The 20,605-nt window shown below is 50.7% G+C and overlaps 1 protein-coding gene across 1 annotated transcript in view; it reads right to left on the bottom strand.

The window, feature by feature from the left end:
* The window catches only part of LOC136185858 (uncharacterized), a 49,127-nt gene that overhangs the window by 14,948 nt on the left and 13,574 nt on the right, over positions 1 to 20,605 (bottom strand). The window contains exon 3 of the mRNA XM_065973059.1: positions 18,408 to 18,410. Coding sequence (XP_065829131.1) covers positions 18,408 to 18,410 — 3 coding nt within the window. The remainder of the gene's footprint in view (positions 1 to 18,407; positions 18,411 to 20,605) is intronic.

The following is a 20,605-nucleotide window of genomic DNA, read 5'->3' as shown; positions in this document are numbered from 1 at the left end:
CTAGTGTGAGACCTTGCGATTTGTGCACGGTGACAGCCCATGCCAATTGAATGGGTAGCTGTCGCCGCTTGCATGAACTCTTTCTATTTCCCGTTGAACTGGGCCATGTGCGCTCGATGGGGCATATGGGAACGCAGCGTTCTCCGCCCCATGTTGGGCCATCGTATTTGTCCATTTGAACAACGACAGCTGTTGGAAGTGCTGGCGGTTTTGCACCGGGTTGGTACAAAATTGCCACTACGTATCCCATCGATCCGTTGACCAAGCCCATCTCGGTCCAGAGATTCGATGAGAGCATAACACGCGCGCCTTCGCAAAGACGAACGCGTGCGTAAAGTCCGCCAGCGTCTTCTTCATTGGCATTTTTGGCCTCGGTGCAATTGTGATCGGCGGTAATCACAGCCACCGGTTTGTTTGAATTCTTCAAGCAATTGAAGTTGAACTCAGCTACATTCTCTCTGCACGCAAATAGCCGAACAGCATCGCGGAAAGACGTCTTTACGTCTCCCAGCTGATCATGCCGTGCAAAGTTACGTGACATATACAGTTAGTGCCAGTCCTCGTACGACGGGCAACCGTCACGAAGCCTTTGCAGGGCGTCGCGAAACTTTATCTGTAGCTCGTCGTTATCGGACTGGCGAATGATTTTCGTCAGCTGAACGACAACGTGAAACGTCATATACAGCTGACGGCCTTGATTTGTCGCGGATCCTTCGGTTGCCGCGCTCCGGTACAAAGGAGAGTCACCAACCGGTGGCAACTGTCCCATGTCTCCGAAGAGATATTCCACCGAACGACTCGCAAGCTCCCTGCGGTGGCGCTTGACAGAGGCGCCGGTGGATGAGTGACAGCTGATGCCGTCCCACCATCGACATTTCGTCGATGATCAAATATCGTACGTCTTTGAACCTCTCTTGCAGGTCTCTAAGGGAAGGTCCTTGAACGTCGGAAAATGACGTCTTCTGCAAAGGAATGCGTAGAAGCGAGTGGAGCGTTTGTCCACCAATATTAAATGCTGCAACCCCAGTAGTCTCGCGCAGCCAGACCCTCCCCCCTCGTGTTGATATCCACGCCGGGAGAGGGTCTGGTGACATCCCTTTGATGTCGCTGTGTTCCGCTGCCCCAATTATCGAGGGGGATAATTGGTAGTCACATGTCGCGTTGCCATAGCGTGTCGCACGCGACGAGTAGCAACGTTAGTCTTACGGTAGAATCAGAATCTCGTCGGAATTGCTATCTCGCGATAGATATCTTCGCGCGACGCGAAAGGGGTCCCCAGTCGCTTTCGGCGCATATCGCCCGGCATCCGCGTCCTGTCCCCGCCTGGCTGCCGCGCGAATCTCGACCTACGTATATGCGGAACAAATTTTTTAACTTTTGGGGTCCCTTTTGTGTGTGTCATGTCTAATACCGTCATCATCCCCAAGTTGCATATGAAGTTTAAATAAATGAACAAATGAACAAATGAATGCGGAAATAATAGTGATTTCTGCAAAATTTGTGGATGAAGAAACATGTACGTTCGGGAGAACTATAGTACGCATGTGTAACACGCTGGCTTCACTAGGGCTTATTTATGTGACGTCATGTAGCTGCCATCTTCAGTTGTTCGGATGGCCACTCGATCCTCTCCTATCGCGATTGTGGCCTATTCGCGCTTCAAACATCATTTTTACCTGTTTACTAGAGAATGATGGCCCGGTGTTCACCGTGTTGCCATCATGCAGAGCCTCCCACCGCTTACCGTACGCGAGTGCATAACATAGTGTGACGTCATAGTTTTTATGCTGTCACATATTCACGTTGTCATTACAGCCGTTAGCTACTACACTAGTACAGCTCAGTCCTACCTACATACCGTAAATACAGTACTTGCATGATTGCTGTGTTTTCCTAATTAGGCGCTTTTCTGACGTACAGTACAGTGCGTGCCAGCATAAATGGCCACAAAACGCGCGCTAAGATCACTGTAGATCACTCGCTGCAAGACATACAGTGTCACTGTGTGTCAACGAAAATCACTCTAATGCCTATTTTAAACAGGGATGTCAGTTTGACTTTTGTGGGACGTACTCCCAAAGATTTAAATTTTTGCAAGTTTAGCGCGCGCTAATTTTGTAAAGGAAAGAACATTTTCAAATTCGCCGATAATTAATGACGGGTCGCTCGCTCTGCCGAATCCGGAAGAGTCTGCGGTGCGGGGGCGTGACCGCATCACGTGACGAGCCCGCCTGCGTCACGTAACGCCCCCTGCCTGGCGTTGCAGACAGCGCCGAGGCAGGGAGGTGGCCCGAAGGCAAAGCCACCGACCAGCCCTGAGATCACGCCATAGGCGGAACCTTCGAGGGAGGGGGGGGACGGGGAGAAAAGAAAAACGTGCCCGCCGCTGTAGCTTCGAACGGCGTCTGCAGCCGCGCATGCCTCGCTGCGCGACGTCATTAACGGCGGTTAACTAGCATTAACCTTCATTAATGACGGGTCGCTCGCTCTGCCGAATCCGGAAGAGTCTGCGATGCGGGGGCGTGACCGCATCACGTGACGAGCCCGCCTGCGTCACGTAACGCCCCCTGCCTGGCGTTGCAGACAGCGCCGAGGCAGGGAGGTGGCCCGAAGGCAAAGCCACCGACCCATCCATCCTGCCTGCCTAGGCGCGTCCCCTTCGCTATGTGTTCTGCCCACGACGCGCGTGCCTGCCTACGTGTCTTCGCGCATGCGCCTGTCGCCTTTATTAGCGAAATCTCGTCAATTAGCCGCTAGCGCCGCGTCGTTCCAGGTTCGCCTGCGCTCGCCAAGCGAATATACCGTTTGTACGAATTGCTTTTCCATCGTCCCAGTGCCCGGATCGCTTCTTCCCCCTTTCCACTTCTCGCCGCCGCCGTTGCCGCTCCGATGCGTAAGCTGTGGCCTGATACTCGATCGGCGGGCATCCCTCTCGCTGTCAGCGCGCTTCGTATCGCCTGCGCAAAATGACGAGGCGTCAGCGGGTCCCCCCTGGGGAACTGGAAGAGCGGGCCCTCGCCCGCACCCCGCCGCGCCATGTACTGTAACAGCGCCGCTACGGGACATCGCCCCGCATGTTCTCGCCCCAAGAACACGTACGCTCCCTCGCCGAATTGATCCGTTTTTGAGAATTTGATGTGTAGCCTCGCCCAGGTCGGATCCTGTCGATTGTCGACGGCCACGTCCGACGCGGTTAGATTCCGATGCGGGCGGAACTCGCCGGGTGTCGATACCAGAAACTCAGCCGTGCGCAAGCAGCCGAAGAAACCAACGCAAACCGCTGCCCAGAGCATCGCCGATTCATAGCTGCTACGGCTCTTCTTCCACTCCTCTCGCACGCACTCCAACATTTTTTCGTCGAACGGGAGGCGAGTATCACCTCCGCCGGCTCCCCGTTCCGCCTGCTCCCTTTGAATCCCACGCACGACAAGGGACAGCCGCGGCGGCCGTGGGGTGAGAGGGTCCCCCAGTCCCTCCTCCACGTGAAGGTTGCGTACCGCCGACAGGTAAGCTCGTATTGTCGCCGCAAGCAGACCCTCTTCAGCGAGAGCAGCTGCAAATAAGCATAGTGTATTTTCGTTAGTAGGCAATCCAGTGATCCCCGCGCGCTCGCAGAAGTCAAGATAACGGCGTTGTTCTGCGGAGTAAGCCTTCCTTGTGCCGCTCGCCAGCCCCTTGCTCAAATAGCGCCGACGAGCCTCCTCCAACTGTCCGACGTCCAGCGGGGGTCGGATTCCGCCAGCTCGTCGAGCGCCGACACGATTTCGCTGGGGAGCGCGATCTCGCTCCACTTGCCGACCTGTGAAGACAACCGGTGAGCTTCGCCCCGTGATAATGCGTCGGCGGCCCAATTCTTTTCCCCGGGTAGATGTACCGCATTGATCGCGCAGTTGCGATGCGCCAGGGCGAACTGCATGACCCTCACCTGCCGCATCAGCGCCGCGTCCCGCGACGTTCCTCTGTTACATGCAGCGACTACCGTGCTGTTGTCCGACTCGACTAACAGCGTGCCGCCCGCCCACCGATCGCCCCACAGGAGCAGCGCCGCGACGATCGGGAACATCTCCTTGGGCGCGATCGCCATCTCTCGCCACTTTGGTGACCAGCGTACGGCGAAGCCTCTCCAAGTGCCCTCCGTCACGTCTAGGGCTCCACAGCCCCATGATCCCGACGCGTCCGTTTGCAGCCTCGCGCGAGGAGAGCCAAAACCGAGAGACGCGATCAAACCGCGCCCATTCCACCGATCAGCATAGGCTGACCAAATCTTCTCTCGCCTCCCGGCTAAAACGGACCCGGTGGTGCAGCCGTTTGGGGATCCGCGACAGGTTGATGAGCCGGCGCACAAAGGCCCGTCCCGGCGTTATGACGGTCGCTGCATGATGTAGCACTCCAATCAGCGACAGCAGCTCGCGCTTTGTCCATGCCCTCGACCATCGTACTGAATCGATCGCCTCCGCCAGCTTGGCACGCAGTCTCCCGAGCTTAGCGGGTGGCAGGCGCAGCTCACCGCGGGCCGAATCGATCTCGATGCCCAAGAAGTCCAGGACTGTAGCGGGGCCTCCCACCTTGTGCATTGCCACCGGCATCCCCAGGTCGCGACATGCCTCTAGAGCAATCCGCAGGCTGTCGCCGCACTCGCTGGTATCCGCTCTCCCAACGAACAGAAAATCGTCCAGGTAGTGGATTCCCATTGCAACTCCCCGCTCCCGCATGATCCATTGCAGCGCGTCAGCGACCGCGGAGAAAATCTTTGGAGCCGAGCGTAGACCGAACGGGAGAGCCGCGTCAAGCCATACCTCCTCCCGCCATCGCACGGCCAGCAGCGGCCGATCGGCGGGGTGCACCGGCACCATACGATATGCCGACTTGAGATCCAGCTTCGCGAGGCGCGCGTTTCTCCCCGCCGCTAGCACCAACCGGGCTGCATCGTCCACTCTTGCATAATGCACGGACGAGAGCTCCGGGCTAATGCCGTCGTTCACGCTCAGGCCATCAGGCGCGGACAGATTGACAATCAGGCGCCATTTTCCGGGCTGATGCGGTTTTGGGATTACGCCGAATGGGCTCACGTGGCACCGCAGCCCCGCCGGCGGCGGCCCCACTAAGCGTCGAGCGTGCACCTCGCCCTCCAGGTATTCTTGAACAACCGCCGCGTTGGCTCGCGCCGAGCCCATATTCCTTTGCGCACTGCGTAAACCGGAGCCTCCCGCAAAGCCAATGCGGAATCCGCCTTCGAGGCCTGTACAAATGTATTCCGCAAACGATCGGTCGGGATGTGACGCGAGGCCGCGACGCCACTGCTCAACGCGGATTGGTGACGACGTCGCCCGTAGCTCGTGCGAAAGCTCAGTCTCCGCCGCATCGCTCCTAACGCACGCGTCAAGCGCCTTCAAGTCCGCCCGATAGCGGTAGCGACCGCGGAAGACGTTGCATTCAGGCGCTGTGATCCCTTCTGTCTCGCCTGTGAGGACAGAGCGCACGTCAACACAAACCCTTCACGGCAATCTTATCCCTTCCACAACTCACACGTACCCACATAACTACCCAACACATTTGTTCATGCAACTGTTGCCGCCGCGTCTACTCCTTGCCTTTTACGCTGCGCCGCACCGGTGAGCGCTCGCGCTGAGGAAGACGCTCACCCGCATCCGCGCGCGTGCACACCGACGCTTTGTGATCATCGCCGCATTGCAGGCAAACGTGGCGAAAACGACATGCCGCGCCGAACCGGCACCTGGCGCGGTTGTTCCAGTCGAGACAGACGCCGCTTATAGGCGCTCGTGCTCCTCTATCCGGCGTCCGCGCGCGGGCTGCTGCCAGTGGGCGGTTCAACCACGCCGATGCGTCGATACCGTCGGATCTTGCAGGCGAAGCGCGGTTGTAGTAAACCTCCCCGAGGATGTTTCCGTCCGCGCGCGACCATTGACTGCTTGGGTTCGCCGCCGCCAGCCGACGAAAACGCTCGTCGTAGCTGCGCCAACCTAAACCGCCGCGCGTCTCCGCGAGGCGCACCACGATGCGTTGATATGCCAGCAGCGGGAGCGCGTCCTCCGGAAATTTCGCGCATCGCACAATAGCGTACGCGGCGAAGCACCGTACCCACGCTGTAATGTTGGGTACTTCCTTCCGTGCGCGCCGCGAGCCTAGCACCAGGTCGCGGAACGGGGCAAACTCATCCTCCTGCCGGCATTCGATGTTCTCCGGGAGTAGCTCCCCCAGGTCGAAAAATTCTTTTGTCTGGATGCGCGCGACGAGCTTGCCCGGGATCGCCACTCCTTCGTCTAGGAGGTACGCCGATGGCGTCGCCGCCGATTTCGCCGCCGCTCCTTTTAGCGCTTCCGCCAAAAACGAAATAGCTCCCGATTTCTCTGCTCCGCTACGCTCTCCGCGCGCGCCGACGCCAGGCGCGCTCGATGCGCTGCCGATTGTACCACCCGCCGCCGCGCTACCGCTTCCGCCCGCCGCGCTCTGCGGCGTACTCGCCTGCACGCCGCTGCTCGCACCACCATCTGCCGCCACGACGACATGGGCAATCTGATCCGCCAGCGGTAAACCGTCAGCACCTGCCGCACCTTAATTAGCACCGTGACCCGCCATCGCGTCCCCCAACCGCCAGCTGGGCGCGCCCGCCCTTCACCGTAACCCGCTGGAGCGCTCGAAAAGAGCGCCGCTGCCTTCGGCTTTGCGCGACCGGGCCCCCATCGCCCCCCCTGTTGCGTTGTTTCTTTGCCCGCCTTTACCTGTATTCTGTCCGACGTCCGTTTCCGCCCGCTGTGCAAGCGTTCCGTCGCCGGTTGGCGCAGCCGGTTGCGTCGGGCCGATCGCCGCTTGCTGTGCCAAGGCCTGCGCCGCGCCGGTGGCAGCAGCAAGCGTTAGGAGCTGCGAGAATTCGGCGTTGCCCATCGTCCATGATGGTTGGGTCCGCTCTCCCTCTTGGGCCAGGGGCGGGGGGATCGTCGCCGATTGTTCGTTAGTCGTCATCGAAAAGAAAGAAGAGCGAAAACACCGACGTGCGTTGTTGAGAGATAGAGAAAAGAAAAACGTGCCCGCCGCTGTAGCTTCGAACGGCGTCTGCAGCCGCGCATGCCTCGCTGCGCGACGTCATTAACGGCGGTTAACTAGCATTAACCTTCATAAATTTCTAAACAATGCACGTGAGAAGCCATTTATAGAGTGAGTTTCTTTCTAACTTGATCCCTAACGGAAAAAATGCATTTCTATTTACGTCACGTGACATCCGTTTCTTTCCACCGAATTACTGTATTGAAAATCAAAGACAATGAAGTTTTAGAAAATGGTATAAAGTGACAGATGAGTTTTTGAAAGCCGTCATATGTTGTTTGAAACTGCAAAAAAACAAACTTTTCTGTGTTCTTAGCAAAACGTATAGAAACGTTGTCTGCGGTGAAATCAAAACCGTTTTCTTACAAAATAGACGTAAATAGAAATGCTAGACTTCATTGGAAATCCTTGATGTGACGATCAAACGTCAAAACTACGCCAAATGTAAACTACGCTCTGAATTCCTCGCGCGCTACTAAAAGTCCCGTTTGGCCATTTATGCTGGCACGCACTGTACTGTATTTGATAATGTGCTCTGTATTTGAGGAGTACCTATGCATGTGTACGGGTGTTACCCGTACACGCGTACATACCCACCCATATACTGTACATGTTACTGGATACTTTGATTGTGACATCAGAGCGTGACAATCAAAACTGTCGTTTCGGTTTCTCAGCGCATTTATAACACGGAAAATAGCACAGATCAATTGGAAATAAGGGTTTCTACGCATTTTTTCCGATTATGAAAGAAAAAACGCTTTATTCGCGCCGTTAATCGCCTTTTTCGGGTCACCGTTTTCGGCCCTATGTCACGCATGCGCTTTACAAAGTGAGGGTTTTCTTATGTGACGTCACAATACGGAGCGAACAGACACACAGACAGACATACAGACACTTCCGGTCCTAAGATGACGTTTGAGAGAGCCTCCCTCCGCCGTTATACGGGCTCCACCCGTACAACTCTGGTGGTCGGCTCCATTAACGGGAAAAAAACACGGCAAAACGAAAAGCAAAGGACCCAAAGCAAAAACGACTCGAACAAAGCCCTAAGGCACGCACTATACTACAAACGCTGTTCGGCGCTTTCGAAAACGACCGATTTCGCCTCTTCGAAACCGGCCATGCGTCGCGCATCCTGCAACGACTCTTGCTGCTGTTTCAGCCGTCTTCGTGCTTCCTCGAAGCCTCGAACGACGAGCTCTTGATATTCCCGCTCCTTTTCCAGTAGGATTGTCAGGTAAAGCTTCTGCCCAACCGCCGTGTCTGTGTCGCGCGGGATCGTCTCGCCTGAATCCACGTCCGTTACAGGAACGTGTACCGGACGCACTTCCGATAGCACGTCGCACCTAAACCGGCGTGAAAACGCCGCTTCTGCTTTCGCTCTGATTTCTGAAATGAACAGGCTTCCGAAATCTGTCTTCTCCTCCACCATTTCGAATGACCGTTCAGTGATTGAATGAGGGCTCGAAACAAAGACGCCCAATTTGTCGGCGTCCGTACCCGCCCATATGCAGGCGACCGTGGGAAGGTATCCACGCCAACCCACCACCCTAACACGAGCCAATCCATTTCCCCTTTTGACCTGCGTCTCGTCTGCGCGCGATCGTGAAGACACATTTGTCAACATTACGCGCCGCCATATATCCCACTACACACAGTAGATTCCCCAAATCAACGCCCACGCATACATTTAGAGCTTCCCACGCCGGCGTGTCGAACGGCGAACGTCTGGATTACTACGAACACGTATTCTGTCCCGTCTCTGACGCTAGAAAAATCAGCTGCATCGATACCTAATTGTCGGCCTGCTCACGACACCAAGCGATGTAAGACGAACGCGCCGCCTACCCCAGGGTACAACAATGGAATTCTCGACTTTTATTTTCTAAACACAACAGAAAACAGCAAGCGAACTAGGCTACTAAGGAAAAAACCCAATAACGCTTCTAACTGGTGCACGCGAAATTGACTGGTTCCGAGCTCGTCTTCCAGGCGACCAATCCGTTCGCGCAGACCAGCTACATTCAAGCGCAGCTGCTGCACCAGACGCGTATGTGCCAAGACGGCGTTGTCTTGGTACGAGCTGTCTACGACGACGTCCATTGTGATGTCGGTTCGGGGCGTGGTGTACTCCGCGACAATCTTCAACTCTGGTACTTGGACGCTGTCACGATCTGCTCAAAAAAGCCGTGCCCCGAGAATCACATCACATATTTTGTTAGCATACCGATTTGTTAGCGACAATTTGGGCACGAGATTGCACGTGTCTTCGACGCCTCTTTGAACTGCGCCCAGCAGCCGCGATGCATATCGTTTCGGCACTGAGCGCAAACGCGAACCCTGTTGCCGCCGTTGGTCGGAACATTTGCGAGGCAGATGCAGCACTGCGACATGACTTCGGGAAAATGGACAATACACAGTGACGTGTGTATACGCCCTCTAATTCACGTGCAAGACGACGGCCAATGAACAATGAACAAAAGAGCCCGTATAAACGTGTGGTCGTGTCTACAAATAGCGGACGAGGAAAGAGGTGCTCTGGGAGCCTCGGAGTGTCGATGGGTGAACAGACGACGACTCGGCTGTATTTGGTGAATAATGAAGACAAAGTGGTAGGAGCGAGGCCTCTCTAGCCGTCGTGTCGCTTGGGACAGTAGACTTCGAGCGCGTTGCGAGGAATCGAATCGCTGACGCGCTTGCATCTAGGTCATTTACAAGTGGCTGATCAGAATGTTGTCTGTTGGCGGCAATGAAGCAAAACGGCAATGCTACGTCCTTCTTTTTCAAATCAAGCTAATCCGTCCTCTAAGATCCGTGTTTAAAGGGAGCAGAAGGGAATTGTAGCAAGCGTTCCGGCAGAAATGCTAACGTCGACGCCCAAGACCCCAAAAAGGCACAAGGGGAAGCCGATGCAGCTGATAACAAGCCAAACCTCCTAGTGAGATGGGAAGGCTAATTTGGCTTTTCTGCTGAACTGTTGCGCTGATGCCAATAATTGACTGAAATGTATAAAATGTCACGGTCGTGTTGTGCTGCTGCTTCTGCCACGTTATGGGGCGCTGCCGACCGTAATAGATGTGTAATAGTCGGAACGCCACAATAACGAAGCAAAAGCATGACTGATTGTAAATTGCGCATGCATCGAAGCTTTTTCAAGAAAGGGAGCCGATTTTGAGTAAACTTGACACATTGTCGCTGCACAAACAAGTCCGAGCCGACGGGACAACCCAGTACTTGCATTCCGTCCGTAGTGAACGGAATAGGAAGTGACCAATCCGGAACGGGAATCATGCTGAGAGCCTCACATTTGTCCGGGCGAATGTGAAGTCCGATGGCTTTCATTTCTTGCTGTAAGCAATCATATGCCGCTAAAACATCCGTTTTGGGGCCAGCCACCATCGCATCATCTAGATAACTGACGACGAATCCATGTTCACATTTTTCCGCTGCTATCTTCAAACAGGGATGAAGGGCGAGGGAAAAAGGAAAGGTCCCAGTGGATCGCCTTGTTGGACTCCTTCTGAGGATTGAATACAATCCACACCATCAGGAGTTAAAAGACAGAGAAAAAATGAATTCAAATAGCAGCTTTCGACGAAGTGGTAGAGTGACGGAAAATGTTCAGCAACACCTTCCAAAAAAGCCTGACGGGAGATTGAGTTAAACGAATTTCTTGCGTCCGTCTTAAGAATAATCCAATCAGGATGCTGAGCAAGGGCAGCCTGGGTGACGCTAACATGAACGCACTCATGTAAACTTTAAATATATATATTTATATTGAGCCGACCACCGCAGTTGTACGGGTGAAGCCCGTATAAGCGCATGCGCGAAATGGGGCCCAAAACGGTGACCCGAAAAAGGCGATTTACACCGCGAATAAAGCGTTTTTTCTTTGATAAACAGAAAAAATGCTTAGAAACCCCTGTTTCAAATTGATCTGTGGTATTTTCCGTTTTATAAATGCGATGAGAAGGCAAAAACGACTGCTTTGATTGTCACGCTCTGACGTCACAATCAAAAACGTACATCCGCGTATATATATATGTACCTGTGACGAAAAGCGTTTAGAATATCAATGGACCGATCGCTCGAAGAGCGATAGTGATAGTGATAGTGATAGTGATATTAATTTATTTTACGACGGAACAACCCTCGACACGTATTGGTCGATCTACCGGGTGCCGTACATACTGTAGTTACCTTACATGATTACTGTATCTGTCTGCCATAAATGAAATCAGTAAAATTAAACACAAATAGATTTATTTCTCTTGGACAGCATAACAGTTAAATCGTAGACGAACTTTAAATGATTTGAGATCCAATGCAGACCACAAAAGGGGGCCGAGAGAATTCCAATAGGACTGAGCACGATAAAAAGATGTTGATCAAAGGGCATTTGTGGACGGACGAGTAAGATGAATACCAAATCGAGATAGACCGAGTATCATGACCGCCCGAAGATGTGCGACAAAAACGAGAAGAGATTTCAGATGAGGCTACAGCGATGAAATTCCACGAAACGCATGAACACCAAGGAAGAACTGATGGCGTAAATCATGCGGGTGTAGATGAAAGCGAGTAAATAGACTTGGCAAATCACCAGTCGGCTCGCGGAATCGGAGACGAGCAAGGAGTCGGAGGCATCGTTTGTCAATTTGCCGAAGTCGAGAGGAAATTGAATGTGAACCAGAATCCCAAACCACGGAACAGTAATCAACATCCGGCTGTATAATGAATGGAATGAACAAAAGCCGCACGAGCAGGCGCATTGAGATGAGAGCAAGCGCGATACATAGCACCCAGCTTCCGAGACACCCTCTTGACAATTGAATCTACTTGCGGACGCCAGTTCAAATTAGCATCAAAGATAACACCAAGATAGCGGGCCGAATTCGTCGGGCCCGCAACAGATCCATCCACAGAGATGGTAAAGGGAGAGAGATCAGTTGAGTCACGAAATTTCCGAAACAGCATCAATTGTGTCTTCTTTCCATTCAACTTCATCAAGCGATCGTGAGGATCGCTCGAATAGCGATCGTGACGATCGCTCTTTGAAAAGAGCGAGAAAAGAGTGGGATCGAATGAACCCCCAGCTCACTCGATCGCCTCCTTACTGTTACGTGTAGCTGCTTAGAAAGACTGCCAGCGGTATGCTTGTAACTACTGTATCACTGACAGCACCGCATTGTGACGTCACACAGCATCTCGCAAATGAATGAAAACGGCTTTTCTCCTCTCTCCTGTGAAGATACCAGCAAAACGATCGCTTCGCGAACTGCGAACGATCGCGTGGGCTTGATCCCGCTCCGCGTTTATGATGCGGTTGCGGTAGAATCCTCACAGGACGGTCGCGCCCACTTTGAGTGAGCACGATTTTTTCAGCTTACTATTCGTCAAATGATGAATGTCTGCCGCTTACGAATGAAAAGTGGCGCAACGACGAAGGCACCTCAGGAGAATACCCCTCTTCAAGACGAAGGCGAATTCGTCTCAATCAGTCTGACGCACAAAAAGAGAAAGAAAAACGCGATTCTCTCTTTAGAATGCGCCGAAAAAGGTCTCTCGAAAATTCGGAGAAGAACTTGGCTCGCAGAAGGAAGAACGTCGAAGGCCACCAGACAGACCCGTACTGAAAATGTCGTGAGTTCTCTATTCTCACGGTCAAAGCGGACGAACAAGACGCCACGTATATAGACGCCAGGGAGACGCCTCTATACCGTCTCCCGGAAAGAAATTGGTAAGATCGAGAAGCCAAAAAGTAAACAGAAAAGAGAAAAATGCATTCGGAATATATTTGTGCCGTTCAATCGATTTACCGCGAACATACGTAGCTAGTGTGCAGAGCTTGTGTAATTTATAAGTAATTGTACACGTTTACAGAGATTACTTATTAGTCACTTAGGCGTGTATATATAGGGCCCCCTTAGCGTAGCGCGATTGCGTCACGTGGTCTAGACACCATAAATGAATGCTTTTTCAACGTTTTCGTCGACGTTTCGACCGTTGCGGTGTAACACGCGGGGCTTCAGAAATGGCTTCGAGGATTATTTCGAAACCGTTTCAATCTGTTTCGGGACTTATCGAGCGGTAAGTTTAGCTCGAAACCGATTTTTTCGATAGCGGGTCGCGCGCGATATCGATGGAAATGACTTTTCTGATGCTTTACGAAGTGCGGGACCCGAGTTCAACGTTTATAGATTTTCCCACCGTCCGCAATGTTATCTGAGACGATTTCGAAGACTCGCGATCGCGATTACGCCATTCCGGAAAATTTTGGCGCGCGATCGTTTCTTAACGGGGCGAATCATGCTGAATTGTGACTTTTGTTTAGATCTGCCGCGGCGGAATCGGCTTCGTCGAGTCGACGCTATATATACGGCCAGCATATGGTAGCTAGGTGCTTCGAAGACATCAAGTTTGGAACAGGCGTTTATACCCTAAAACAGGCTGCCATGAAAACGGTTAAAAGCGGAAATGTAGCTCAATAACACCCAGATCTTCGCATAGTAGGAAGGATGGGTGTCACTAGTGGTGTTCGAAAGACAGCTAGATCACACGACCTCATCCTCTTTTAACGAACTGTGCTCACTCTTATAAAACGCAATTATTTAGCGAGCTTCAATTTTACACGAAGATTAGGGAGTTATTAGGCAACATTTCCGCAACTCTTCCGCAACATTTCCGCTTTTAACCGTTTTGATGCCGGTTTTTTATAGGATATAGGTAAACATCTATTTATATTTTAATGTGTTCGAAACTGGATACGGACTTCTATTCATGAGGTATTTTGGCGTTTTTCGTACATAAACCTCTGCGACACCTTCATATACGTTCACGTAAACGTGCGTTGACATAATGTGTTTTCTTTTTTGTAGTGGGGGAAGGAATTAAGAATAAAATCATTGGTGGAGGAACTACAGTTTAAAGTTTTTTATGGGAAAGAATTTTATCAGATACGTATTTCGAATTTTTAGCGTTTTGTATTCTTTTGGGGCTTTTAGTTTTAATTGAAGCAAAGGAGACGGAAGATGCAGGCAACTGTAATTCTGTATTGCATGGCTAAGGGCTCAACGTTGACGGAAGGAAGACTAGAACAGAACAGCAGGAAAAAGTGAATCATTGGAGGACGAACAATAAAGGACATGAACTACAAAGTTCATTTCATGGGAAGCAAAATTTATCAGATACGTACTTTCATTAAGTTTCTAGATATTTACATTCCTTTGGGCTTTTTAGTTTTATGAAGCAAGGGAGACGGAGGGAGCAGGACACTATTTGCTACAGGTGGAACCTTAACGGGAGGAAGACAGAAAGGGAAAAACGGAGGTATGATTGCAGTAAAATAACTCATGAGTGACAAGTGTCGTGTAGCCTCATGAGATAAATTAAATTGATATCTCATGAGAAGCCCAGCTCATGAGAAGAACTCATGAAATTCTCATGAAATTCTCATGAAGTTCTCATGAGTGTCTCATTTTTCACGTGACAGATTTTCATGAGAACACGTGAAAATCTCGCGAGAATCTCATGAGAACTCACGAAATTTTCCGTACGGGGAAAGAAGTGCAGAAACTCCAGAACACCGCCGAGAGCGTCTGTCGCGTAAAACTGCTCAAAATTCCGTCCAAAGAGATAGTGAAACACCTGAAGAACGCCAAGAGCGTCAGTCGCGTGACGCTATGGGCAAGTCTCTCCGAAGAAAAAACGAAACGCCAGAAGAACGCAAAGAGCGTCTGTCACGTGACGCTATGGGCAAGTCTCTCAGAAGAGATAATGAAATGCCAGAAGAACGCGAAGAGCGTCTGTCACTTGGCGCTGTGGTGAAGTCTCTCCGAAGAGATAGTGAAACGCCAGAACAAAAAAACGCCTTTTAGCTAATGCCAAGCGCAGCTCAGCTAAAAGGCGAGAAGAGACTGCTGATGAAAAGCAGTTTCGAAACGACATGTGTGCACAAAGAAACCGACGAAAGAGGCAGGAAGCTGCTCTCGGTGGCACATCAGGTGAAAGGGGCGAAGAAAGGGTCCCATTTTGGAGACAGTGGGCGACACAAGATGAATTTGCATCTGCACATTATCCTCGCCTAGACACATTTAACAAACGCATGGAAGGTCTATCCTTTCATACGTGCGTTTCGTGCGAGGAATCTTGGCCAACTTTTGACATAAGGTACAGCACACAAATGTGCAAGCAGTGCACAAGTGATCAAGATAACGGTTGGGTAGGCCTTCTTACATCCGACAACAACATGAATCCTGGGCGTGTTCCACCGCCTCTTAAGGATTTATCAGTTGTTGAAGAAATGCCCATAGCGCAAATTGCACCTATGATGCACATTTTCAGATTGCCGACCGGAAGGCAATTTGGATACCGCGGTTACGTGCTAAATTTGCCGCAAAATGTGCAATCGGTTTTGACCCGTCTGCCGAGAACAAAGAGTAATTTGGGAATGGTCGTTGTTCACCAGACGCGCACTTCCGGTAAGGTGAATGACCCGCGTAAGGCGACAACAAGTTCTCGAGGCACTCGTAAACTTGAAAAGAAACAACAAGTATTACGAGAACATAGAGATAGATTCCGAGGCATTAGAAGCTCTTCCTGAAGATGGAGAACTTGAAGATCTTCATGTGATTAGAAAGGGTAATGACGATGCCTCCTTCGAAGATATTTCTCCTGTTGGTGCTATTGCTGACGAGGCAAAAGAACAAAAAGAGACGAATGAAGTCCACTTTTCGCATTCTGTCGTGCTTTCCGCAGCATTAAACCTAACTGAAAGACAAAAGCTTGATAAATTTATCGACAGTCTTGGAAACAAGTCTGCCGATAAACAGGCTGAAGAAAAAGGAGATAGCTGCAAGGAAAATTGTGACCAGCAGGACCATATGAGCTGGCCCACTTACGGCAGCAATCCTATTAGTGAGTTTACGACAGAAGGCTACTTTACGCAAGCCTTTCCGGCGTTATTTCCAATGGGAGCAGGAGACTTCCGTAGTCCACGACTAAGGTCTGTTACGTTGGGCGAATACCTCAAACACATAATGCGGTACATAGACGGGCGTTTTGCTCGGCATCCGCGTTTCAGGTATTTTGCTCTGAATACCATGATGAGGTGGCGGGCGTTAGAAACAGCTCAGGGTTTTGTCAAACAAAATCCGAGCGATGCAGCCATCACCGTTGAAGAACTCCGAGAGATGACAAAAACGTCGAAAATTCCTCATTTTCCTAAAAAGTTGTCCACTTTGGCAAAAGTCTGCACGGTACAAAACAGTACTGGAACATGCAGAAGAAAAATCTTTTTGCAGTGATGGAAAAGCTCGTTTAGCCAAGCTGCTTTTTTATTTTGAGCGCAGCTGATTTGCATTGGCCCGAGTTTTTCAATTTGGCAGCGCATTATAGTCCGGATAAAACAGCAGAGGAATTGCATGCAGAGTATAGAGATCGAAACGAAACTAACAGCAATCCCATGCTAGCCGATTGGCTATTTACTAAACGAGCCACTGACTATTTGCAAAATATTATGGCAAACGTCTACTGCTTTACAGACTATTGGGCTCGCATAGAATACCAGCATCGTGGCAGTGCTCACATGCACGGCGTCGGTTGGATTCGGGATGCTCCTGATTGCGAAGAGATAACTCGTCGCATAAAGGATTACCCCGAGTTTCAACTTGGTAAAGACGATAAACCAAACGATGAGAGAATGAAAGAGATTCTAAGCGAAGAAGGTCAAGAAATTGTTGACTTTGCCGATTGTCTTGTGTCGACGATGAATCCTTCTTTCGACGAAGAAGGCAAAGGAGAAATGCCTCAAACAAAGACAGGCAATCATCCGTGCCATGAGAGCTGGGCAGACATTAGCGATCATGACGCGGATTACAAGCGTCTGATAGCCACTGTTGAGCGCCATACAGAGTGCAAGAAAACGACTTGCCTTAAAACAAATTTCATTGGAGAGTCTTTGTGTCGTTTTGGGTTTCCAAAACCGCTTAGAAAAGAAACGACACTGGAAATTTCCTTTCGGAAAGCCGGAACAACATACAGAGGCGGAGATAACACACAAGCGCAACGATCCTCGCGTAAACAGTCACAATCGCTTCCAGCTGGAAGGTTGGCGAGCGAATGTTGACATGCAAGTTATCGTCAGCCCATACGCTGTCGGTAAGTATATCGCAAAATACGCAACCAAAGAGGAGCCGCAATCAGCAACGCTGAAGGAAACGTTTAAGATGATTACAGAAACAGTGTCAACGGGGGATCCGGCTCGAAAGGCCGTTTCCAAGTTGCTAATGAAAACCGTTGGCGAGCGCGACTATTCAGCACAGAAAACTTGCCATATATATAATTATGGGCGAAAAGCTGGTGACATCTTCTCGCGAATTCAAAACGCTCTTTTTAGAGGATAAGCGTGAAGTCAATCCGGCTGCAGAGCCAGGGCGAACTGCAACGCTTCCAACAGTAATAGAAGAGTACATGAGACGTCCGGTAGAAGTGGAAGACGTTTGTCTTCTGGACTACGTCTCTGACTACTATATAAACGCAAATGGTAAAACAGTGCGCAGACACAAGTCTGTAGTCGTTTGTGTAGCACCGCGAATCCTTTGCAATAAGTCAAACAAGGAACAGTACGAAAAGTACTGTTACTATCAGTAGATGAAATTCAAACCTTTTCGTAAACTCGACGTTCTGACTATTTAAGAAGAGGAAGCAGAAAATGAGATTACCGATACAGACGGTGCAACCATTCCCCTGCCTTCCACAAAAGCTTTCAAAAAAGTTCATTCAAACGGCTAGCAAGAAGTTGGTCAATAGAATTGAACTGATGGTAGATATTGAATCAAGAGTCAATATTCAAATGCCTTTCGAAGAGACAGACGAAGATCAAAATAAGGCACAGAAAGACGAAGAGAAAGATCTTGGGAATAAAAAGATCCGAGATCAATATGACTGGATGAAATTGTGCCGTCCTCCCGATTCATCCGATGACTTTGACGAGGACGACACAAGAGATTCCGAGTTTAATCAGGGAGATCTCGCACACTACAACTGGTCGGAAAAACTTCAACAGTTTCCACCGTTGTCAGAGGCTCCAAAATTTGTAACGGAAGCGCGTAAAAAAAGCACTTCAACTAATAAGGACCTCGTTGCGGCTGCCGATTCGAGCCTTCCTCAAGGCAATCAGAAATTAGCGTACAACATTGGTCGCAGCCGCAACGAGTTGGCAAAAAGCGGCTTCGAATGCAAGCCGCTTCGAATGATCGTTTGCGGTTCCGCTGGAACCGGAAAGTCATATTTAATTAATTGCATAAAGGAAATGCTCGGAAGCGAATGCATACTTGCAGCACCTACTGGGGTTGCAGCATTTAATATTGGTGGACAAACGCTCCACTCGCTTCTACGCATTCCTTTGCAGAAGACGTCATTTTCGGACGTTGAAGGACCTTCCCTGAGAGAACTGCAAGAGAGGTTCGAAGACGTACTATATTTGATCATCGACGAAATGTCGATGGTGGGACGGCATCAGCTGTCACTCATCCACCGGCGCCTCTGTCAAGCGCCACCGCAGGGAGCTTGCGAGTCGTTCGGTGGAATATCTCTAATTTTCTTCGGAGACATGGGACAGTTGCCCCCGGTTGGTGACTCTCCTTTGTACCGGAGCGCGGCAACCGAAGGATCCGCGACAAATCAAGGCCGTCAGCTGTATATGACGTTTCACGTTGTCGTTCAGCTGACGAAAATCATTCGCCAGTGCGGTAACGACGAGCTACAGATAAAGTTTCGCAACTCCCTGCAAAGGCTTCGTGACGGTTGCCCGTCGTACGAGGACTGGAACCAACTGTATATGTCACGTAACTTTGCACGGCACGATCAGCTGGGAGACGTAAAGACGTCTTTCCGCGATGCTGTTCGGCTATTTGCGTGCAGAGAGAATGTAGCTGAGTTCAACTTCCATTTCTTGAAGAATTCAAACAAACCGATGGCTGTTATTAACGCCGATCACAACTGCACCGAGGCCAAAAATGCCAATGAAGAAGACGCTGGCGGACTTTACGCACGCGTTCGTCTTTGCGAAGGCGCGCGTGTTATGCTCTCATCGAATCTCTGGACCGAAATGGGCTTGGTCAACGGATTGAAGGGATACGTAGTGGCAATTTTGTACCAACCCGGTGCACAACAGCTGTCGTTGTTCAAATATTTGGACAAATACGACGGCCCAACATGGGGCGGAGAACGCTGCGTTCCCATATGCCCTATCGAGCGATGATACTGTTCCAGATGATATTAAAGAGTTTTTTAAACATCTGGAAAATGAAGAATCAGTAATTAAGAGGAGTATAGCGATCATACATACAGCAAAAATGATCGTTGACAATGACGATACCGTCAAAGTGACTAAGACAGCGGCTAAAAAAGCCCCTGCTAAAAAACGTAAAGGCAAACGTGCGAGTCGTGCCCGCACAAGTGTGCCGTTGCTAGCCTCGCAAGCCAGGTCCTTTGAGCAGTTCGCGAGAGTATTCGTTTGGCTTAGCGCGCGAGGTTTGGGGGCGCGGCGGCTCTCACTGCTCGAAGGGCCTGGGCTCACTCGTCTGCGTCATAGACAACGTGTCGACCCGAGTATCCACATGATCGCTTCGCTAATAGAAAAGATTACCGCCTTGGTAATTAGTTGACAAGGATTGGCTGCTGTCTTTCTCAGGATGTGACAATGTCAGTCTGTGCGTGCCTAACCCTAAGCCTCGCAGAGTTCAAATGAAAAGATTTACGTTATAGGTACCATATAGCTCTCTCAGGGCGTAAATCGCGGTCGAGGAGAACGGTAGGAGAAGTCATGGCGAACTTTGAGCTTAGCGAAGAGAGGGTGCGCCTACCGTTCTCCTCGTCCGCGATTTACGCCCTGAGAGAGCTAGCTATATGGTACCTATAAAATGTGCCACTACGTAAATCTTTTCATTTGGACTCTGTGAGGCTTAGGGTTAGGCACGCACAGACTGACATTGTCACATCCTGAGAAAGACAGCAGCCAATCCTTGTCAACTAATTACCAAGGCGGTAATCTTTTCTATTAGCGAAGCGATCACGTGGATACTCGGGTCGACACGTTGTCTATGAGGCAGACGAGTGAGCCCAGGCCCTTCGAGCAGTGAGAGCCGCCGCACCCCCAAACCTCGCGCGCTAAGTCCAACAAACACTCTCGCCAGATAGAGAAGGAGAGGGATGTGAAACTCCCCCTTATCACTTGACTTTTCCTGGTCAGAGGATTGAAGCCGTTTCGTATGGAGGATGTTCGCGCCGCTGTACAGGGCGTATTGAGCGAAAAAGTTCTTATCCGCAACTGCGTGAGATACGAAACAATGAAGCGATGCGCCGAATCATTTCTTTCCGCTTCTTTTACCGAAAACGCCGCCTCTCTAAGTAGCGAGATCGTGGCGGCGATCGAAAGCTGCTTTTCGCCTTCACTCGGCCGCCGTTCTATTTCGAATTGGGAAGAAAGCGCTCAGAAGGCCTTTTATCAGAAGCGAATTTTGATTCTCCCTGAATTATG

This window comes from Oscarella lobularis, chromosome 4, assembly GCF_947507565.1.
Source record: "Oscarella lobularis chromosome 4, ooOscLobu1.1, whole genome shotgun sequence".
In the NCBI taxonomy this organism is placed as follows: Eukaryota; Metazoa; Porifera; class Homoscleromorpha; order Homosclerophorida; family Oscarellidae; genus Oscarella; species Oscarella lobularis.
The sequence above is the reverse complement of the archived record's forward strand: the minus strand, read 5'-3'. Positions and strand labels throughout refer to the sequence as shown.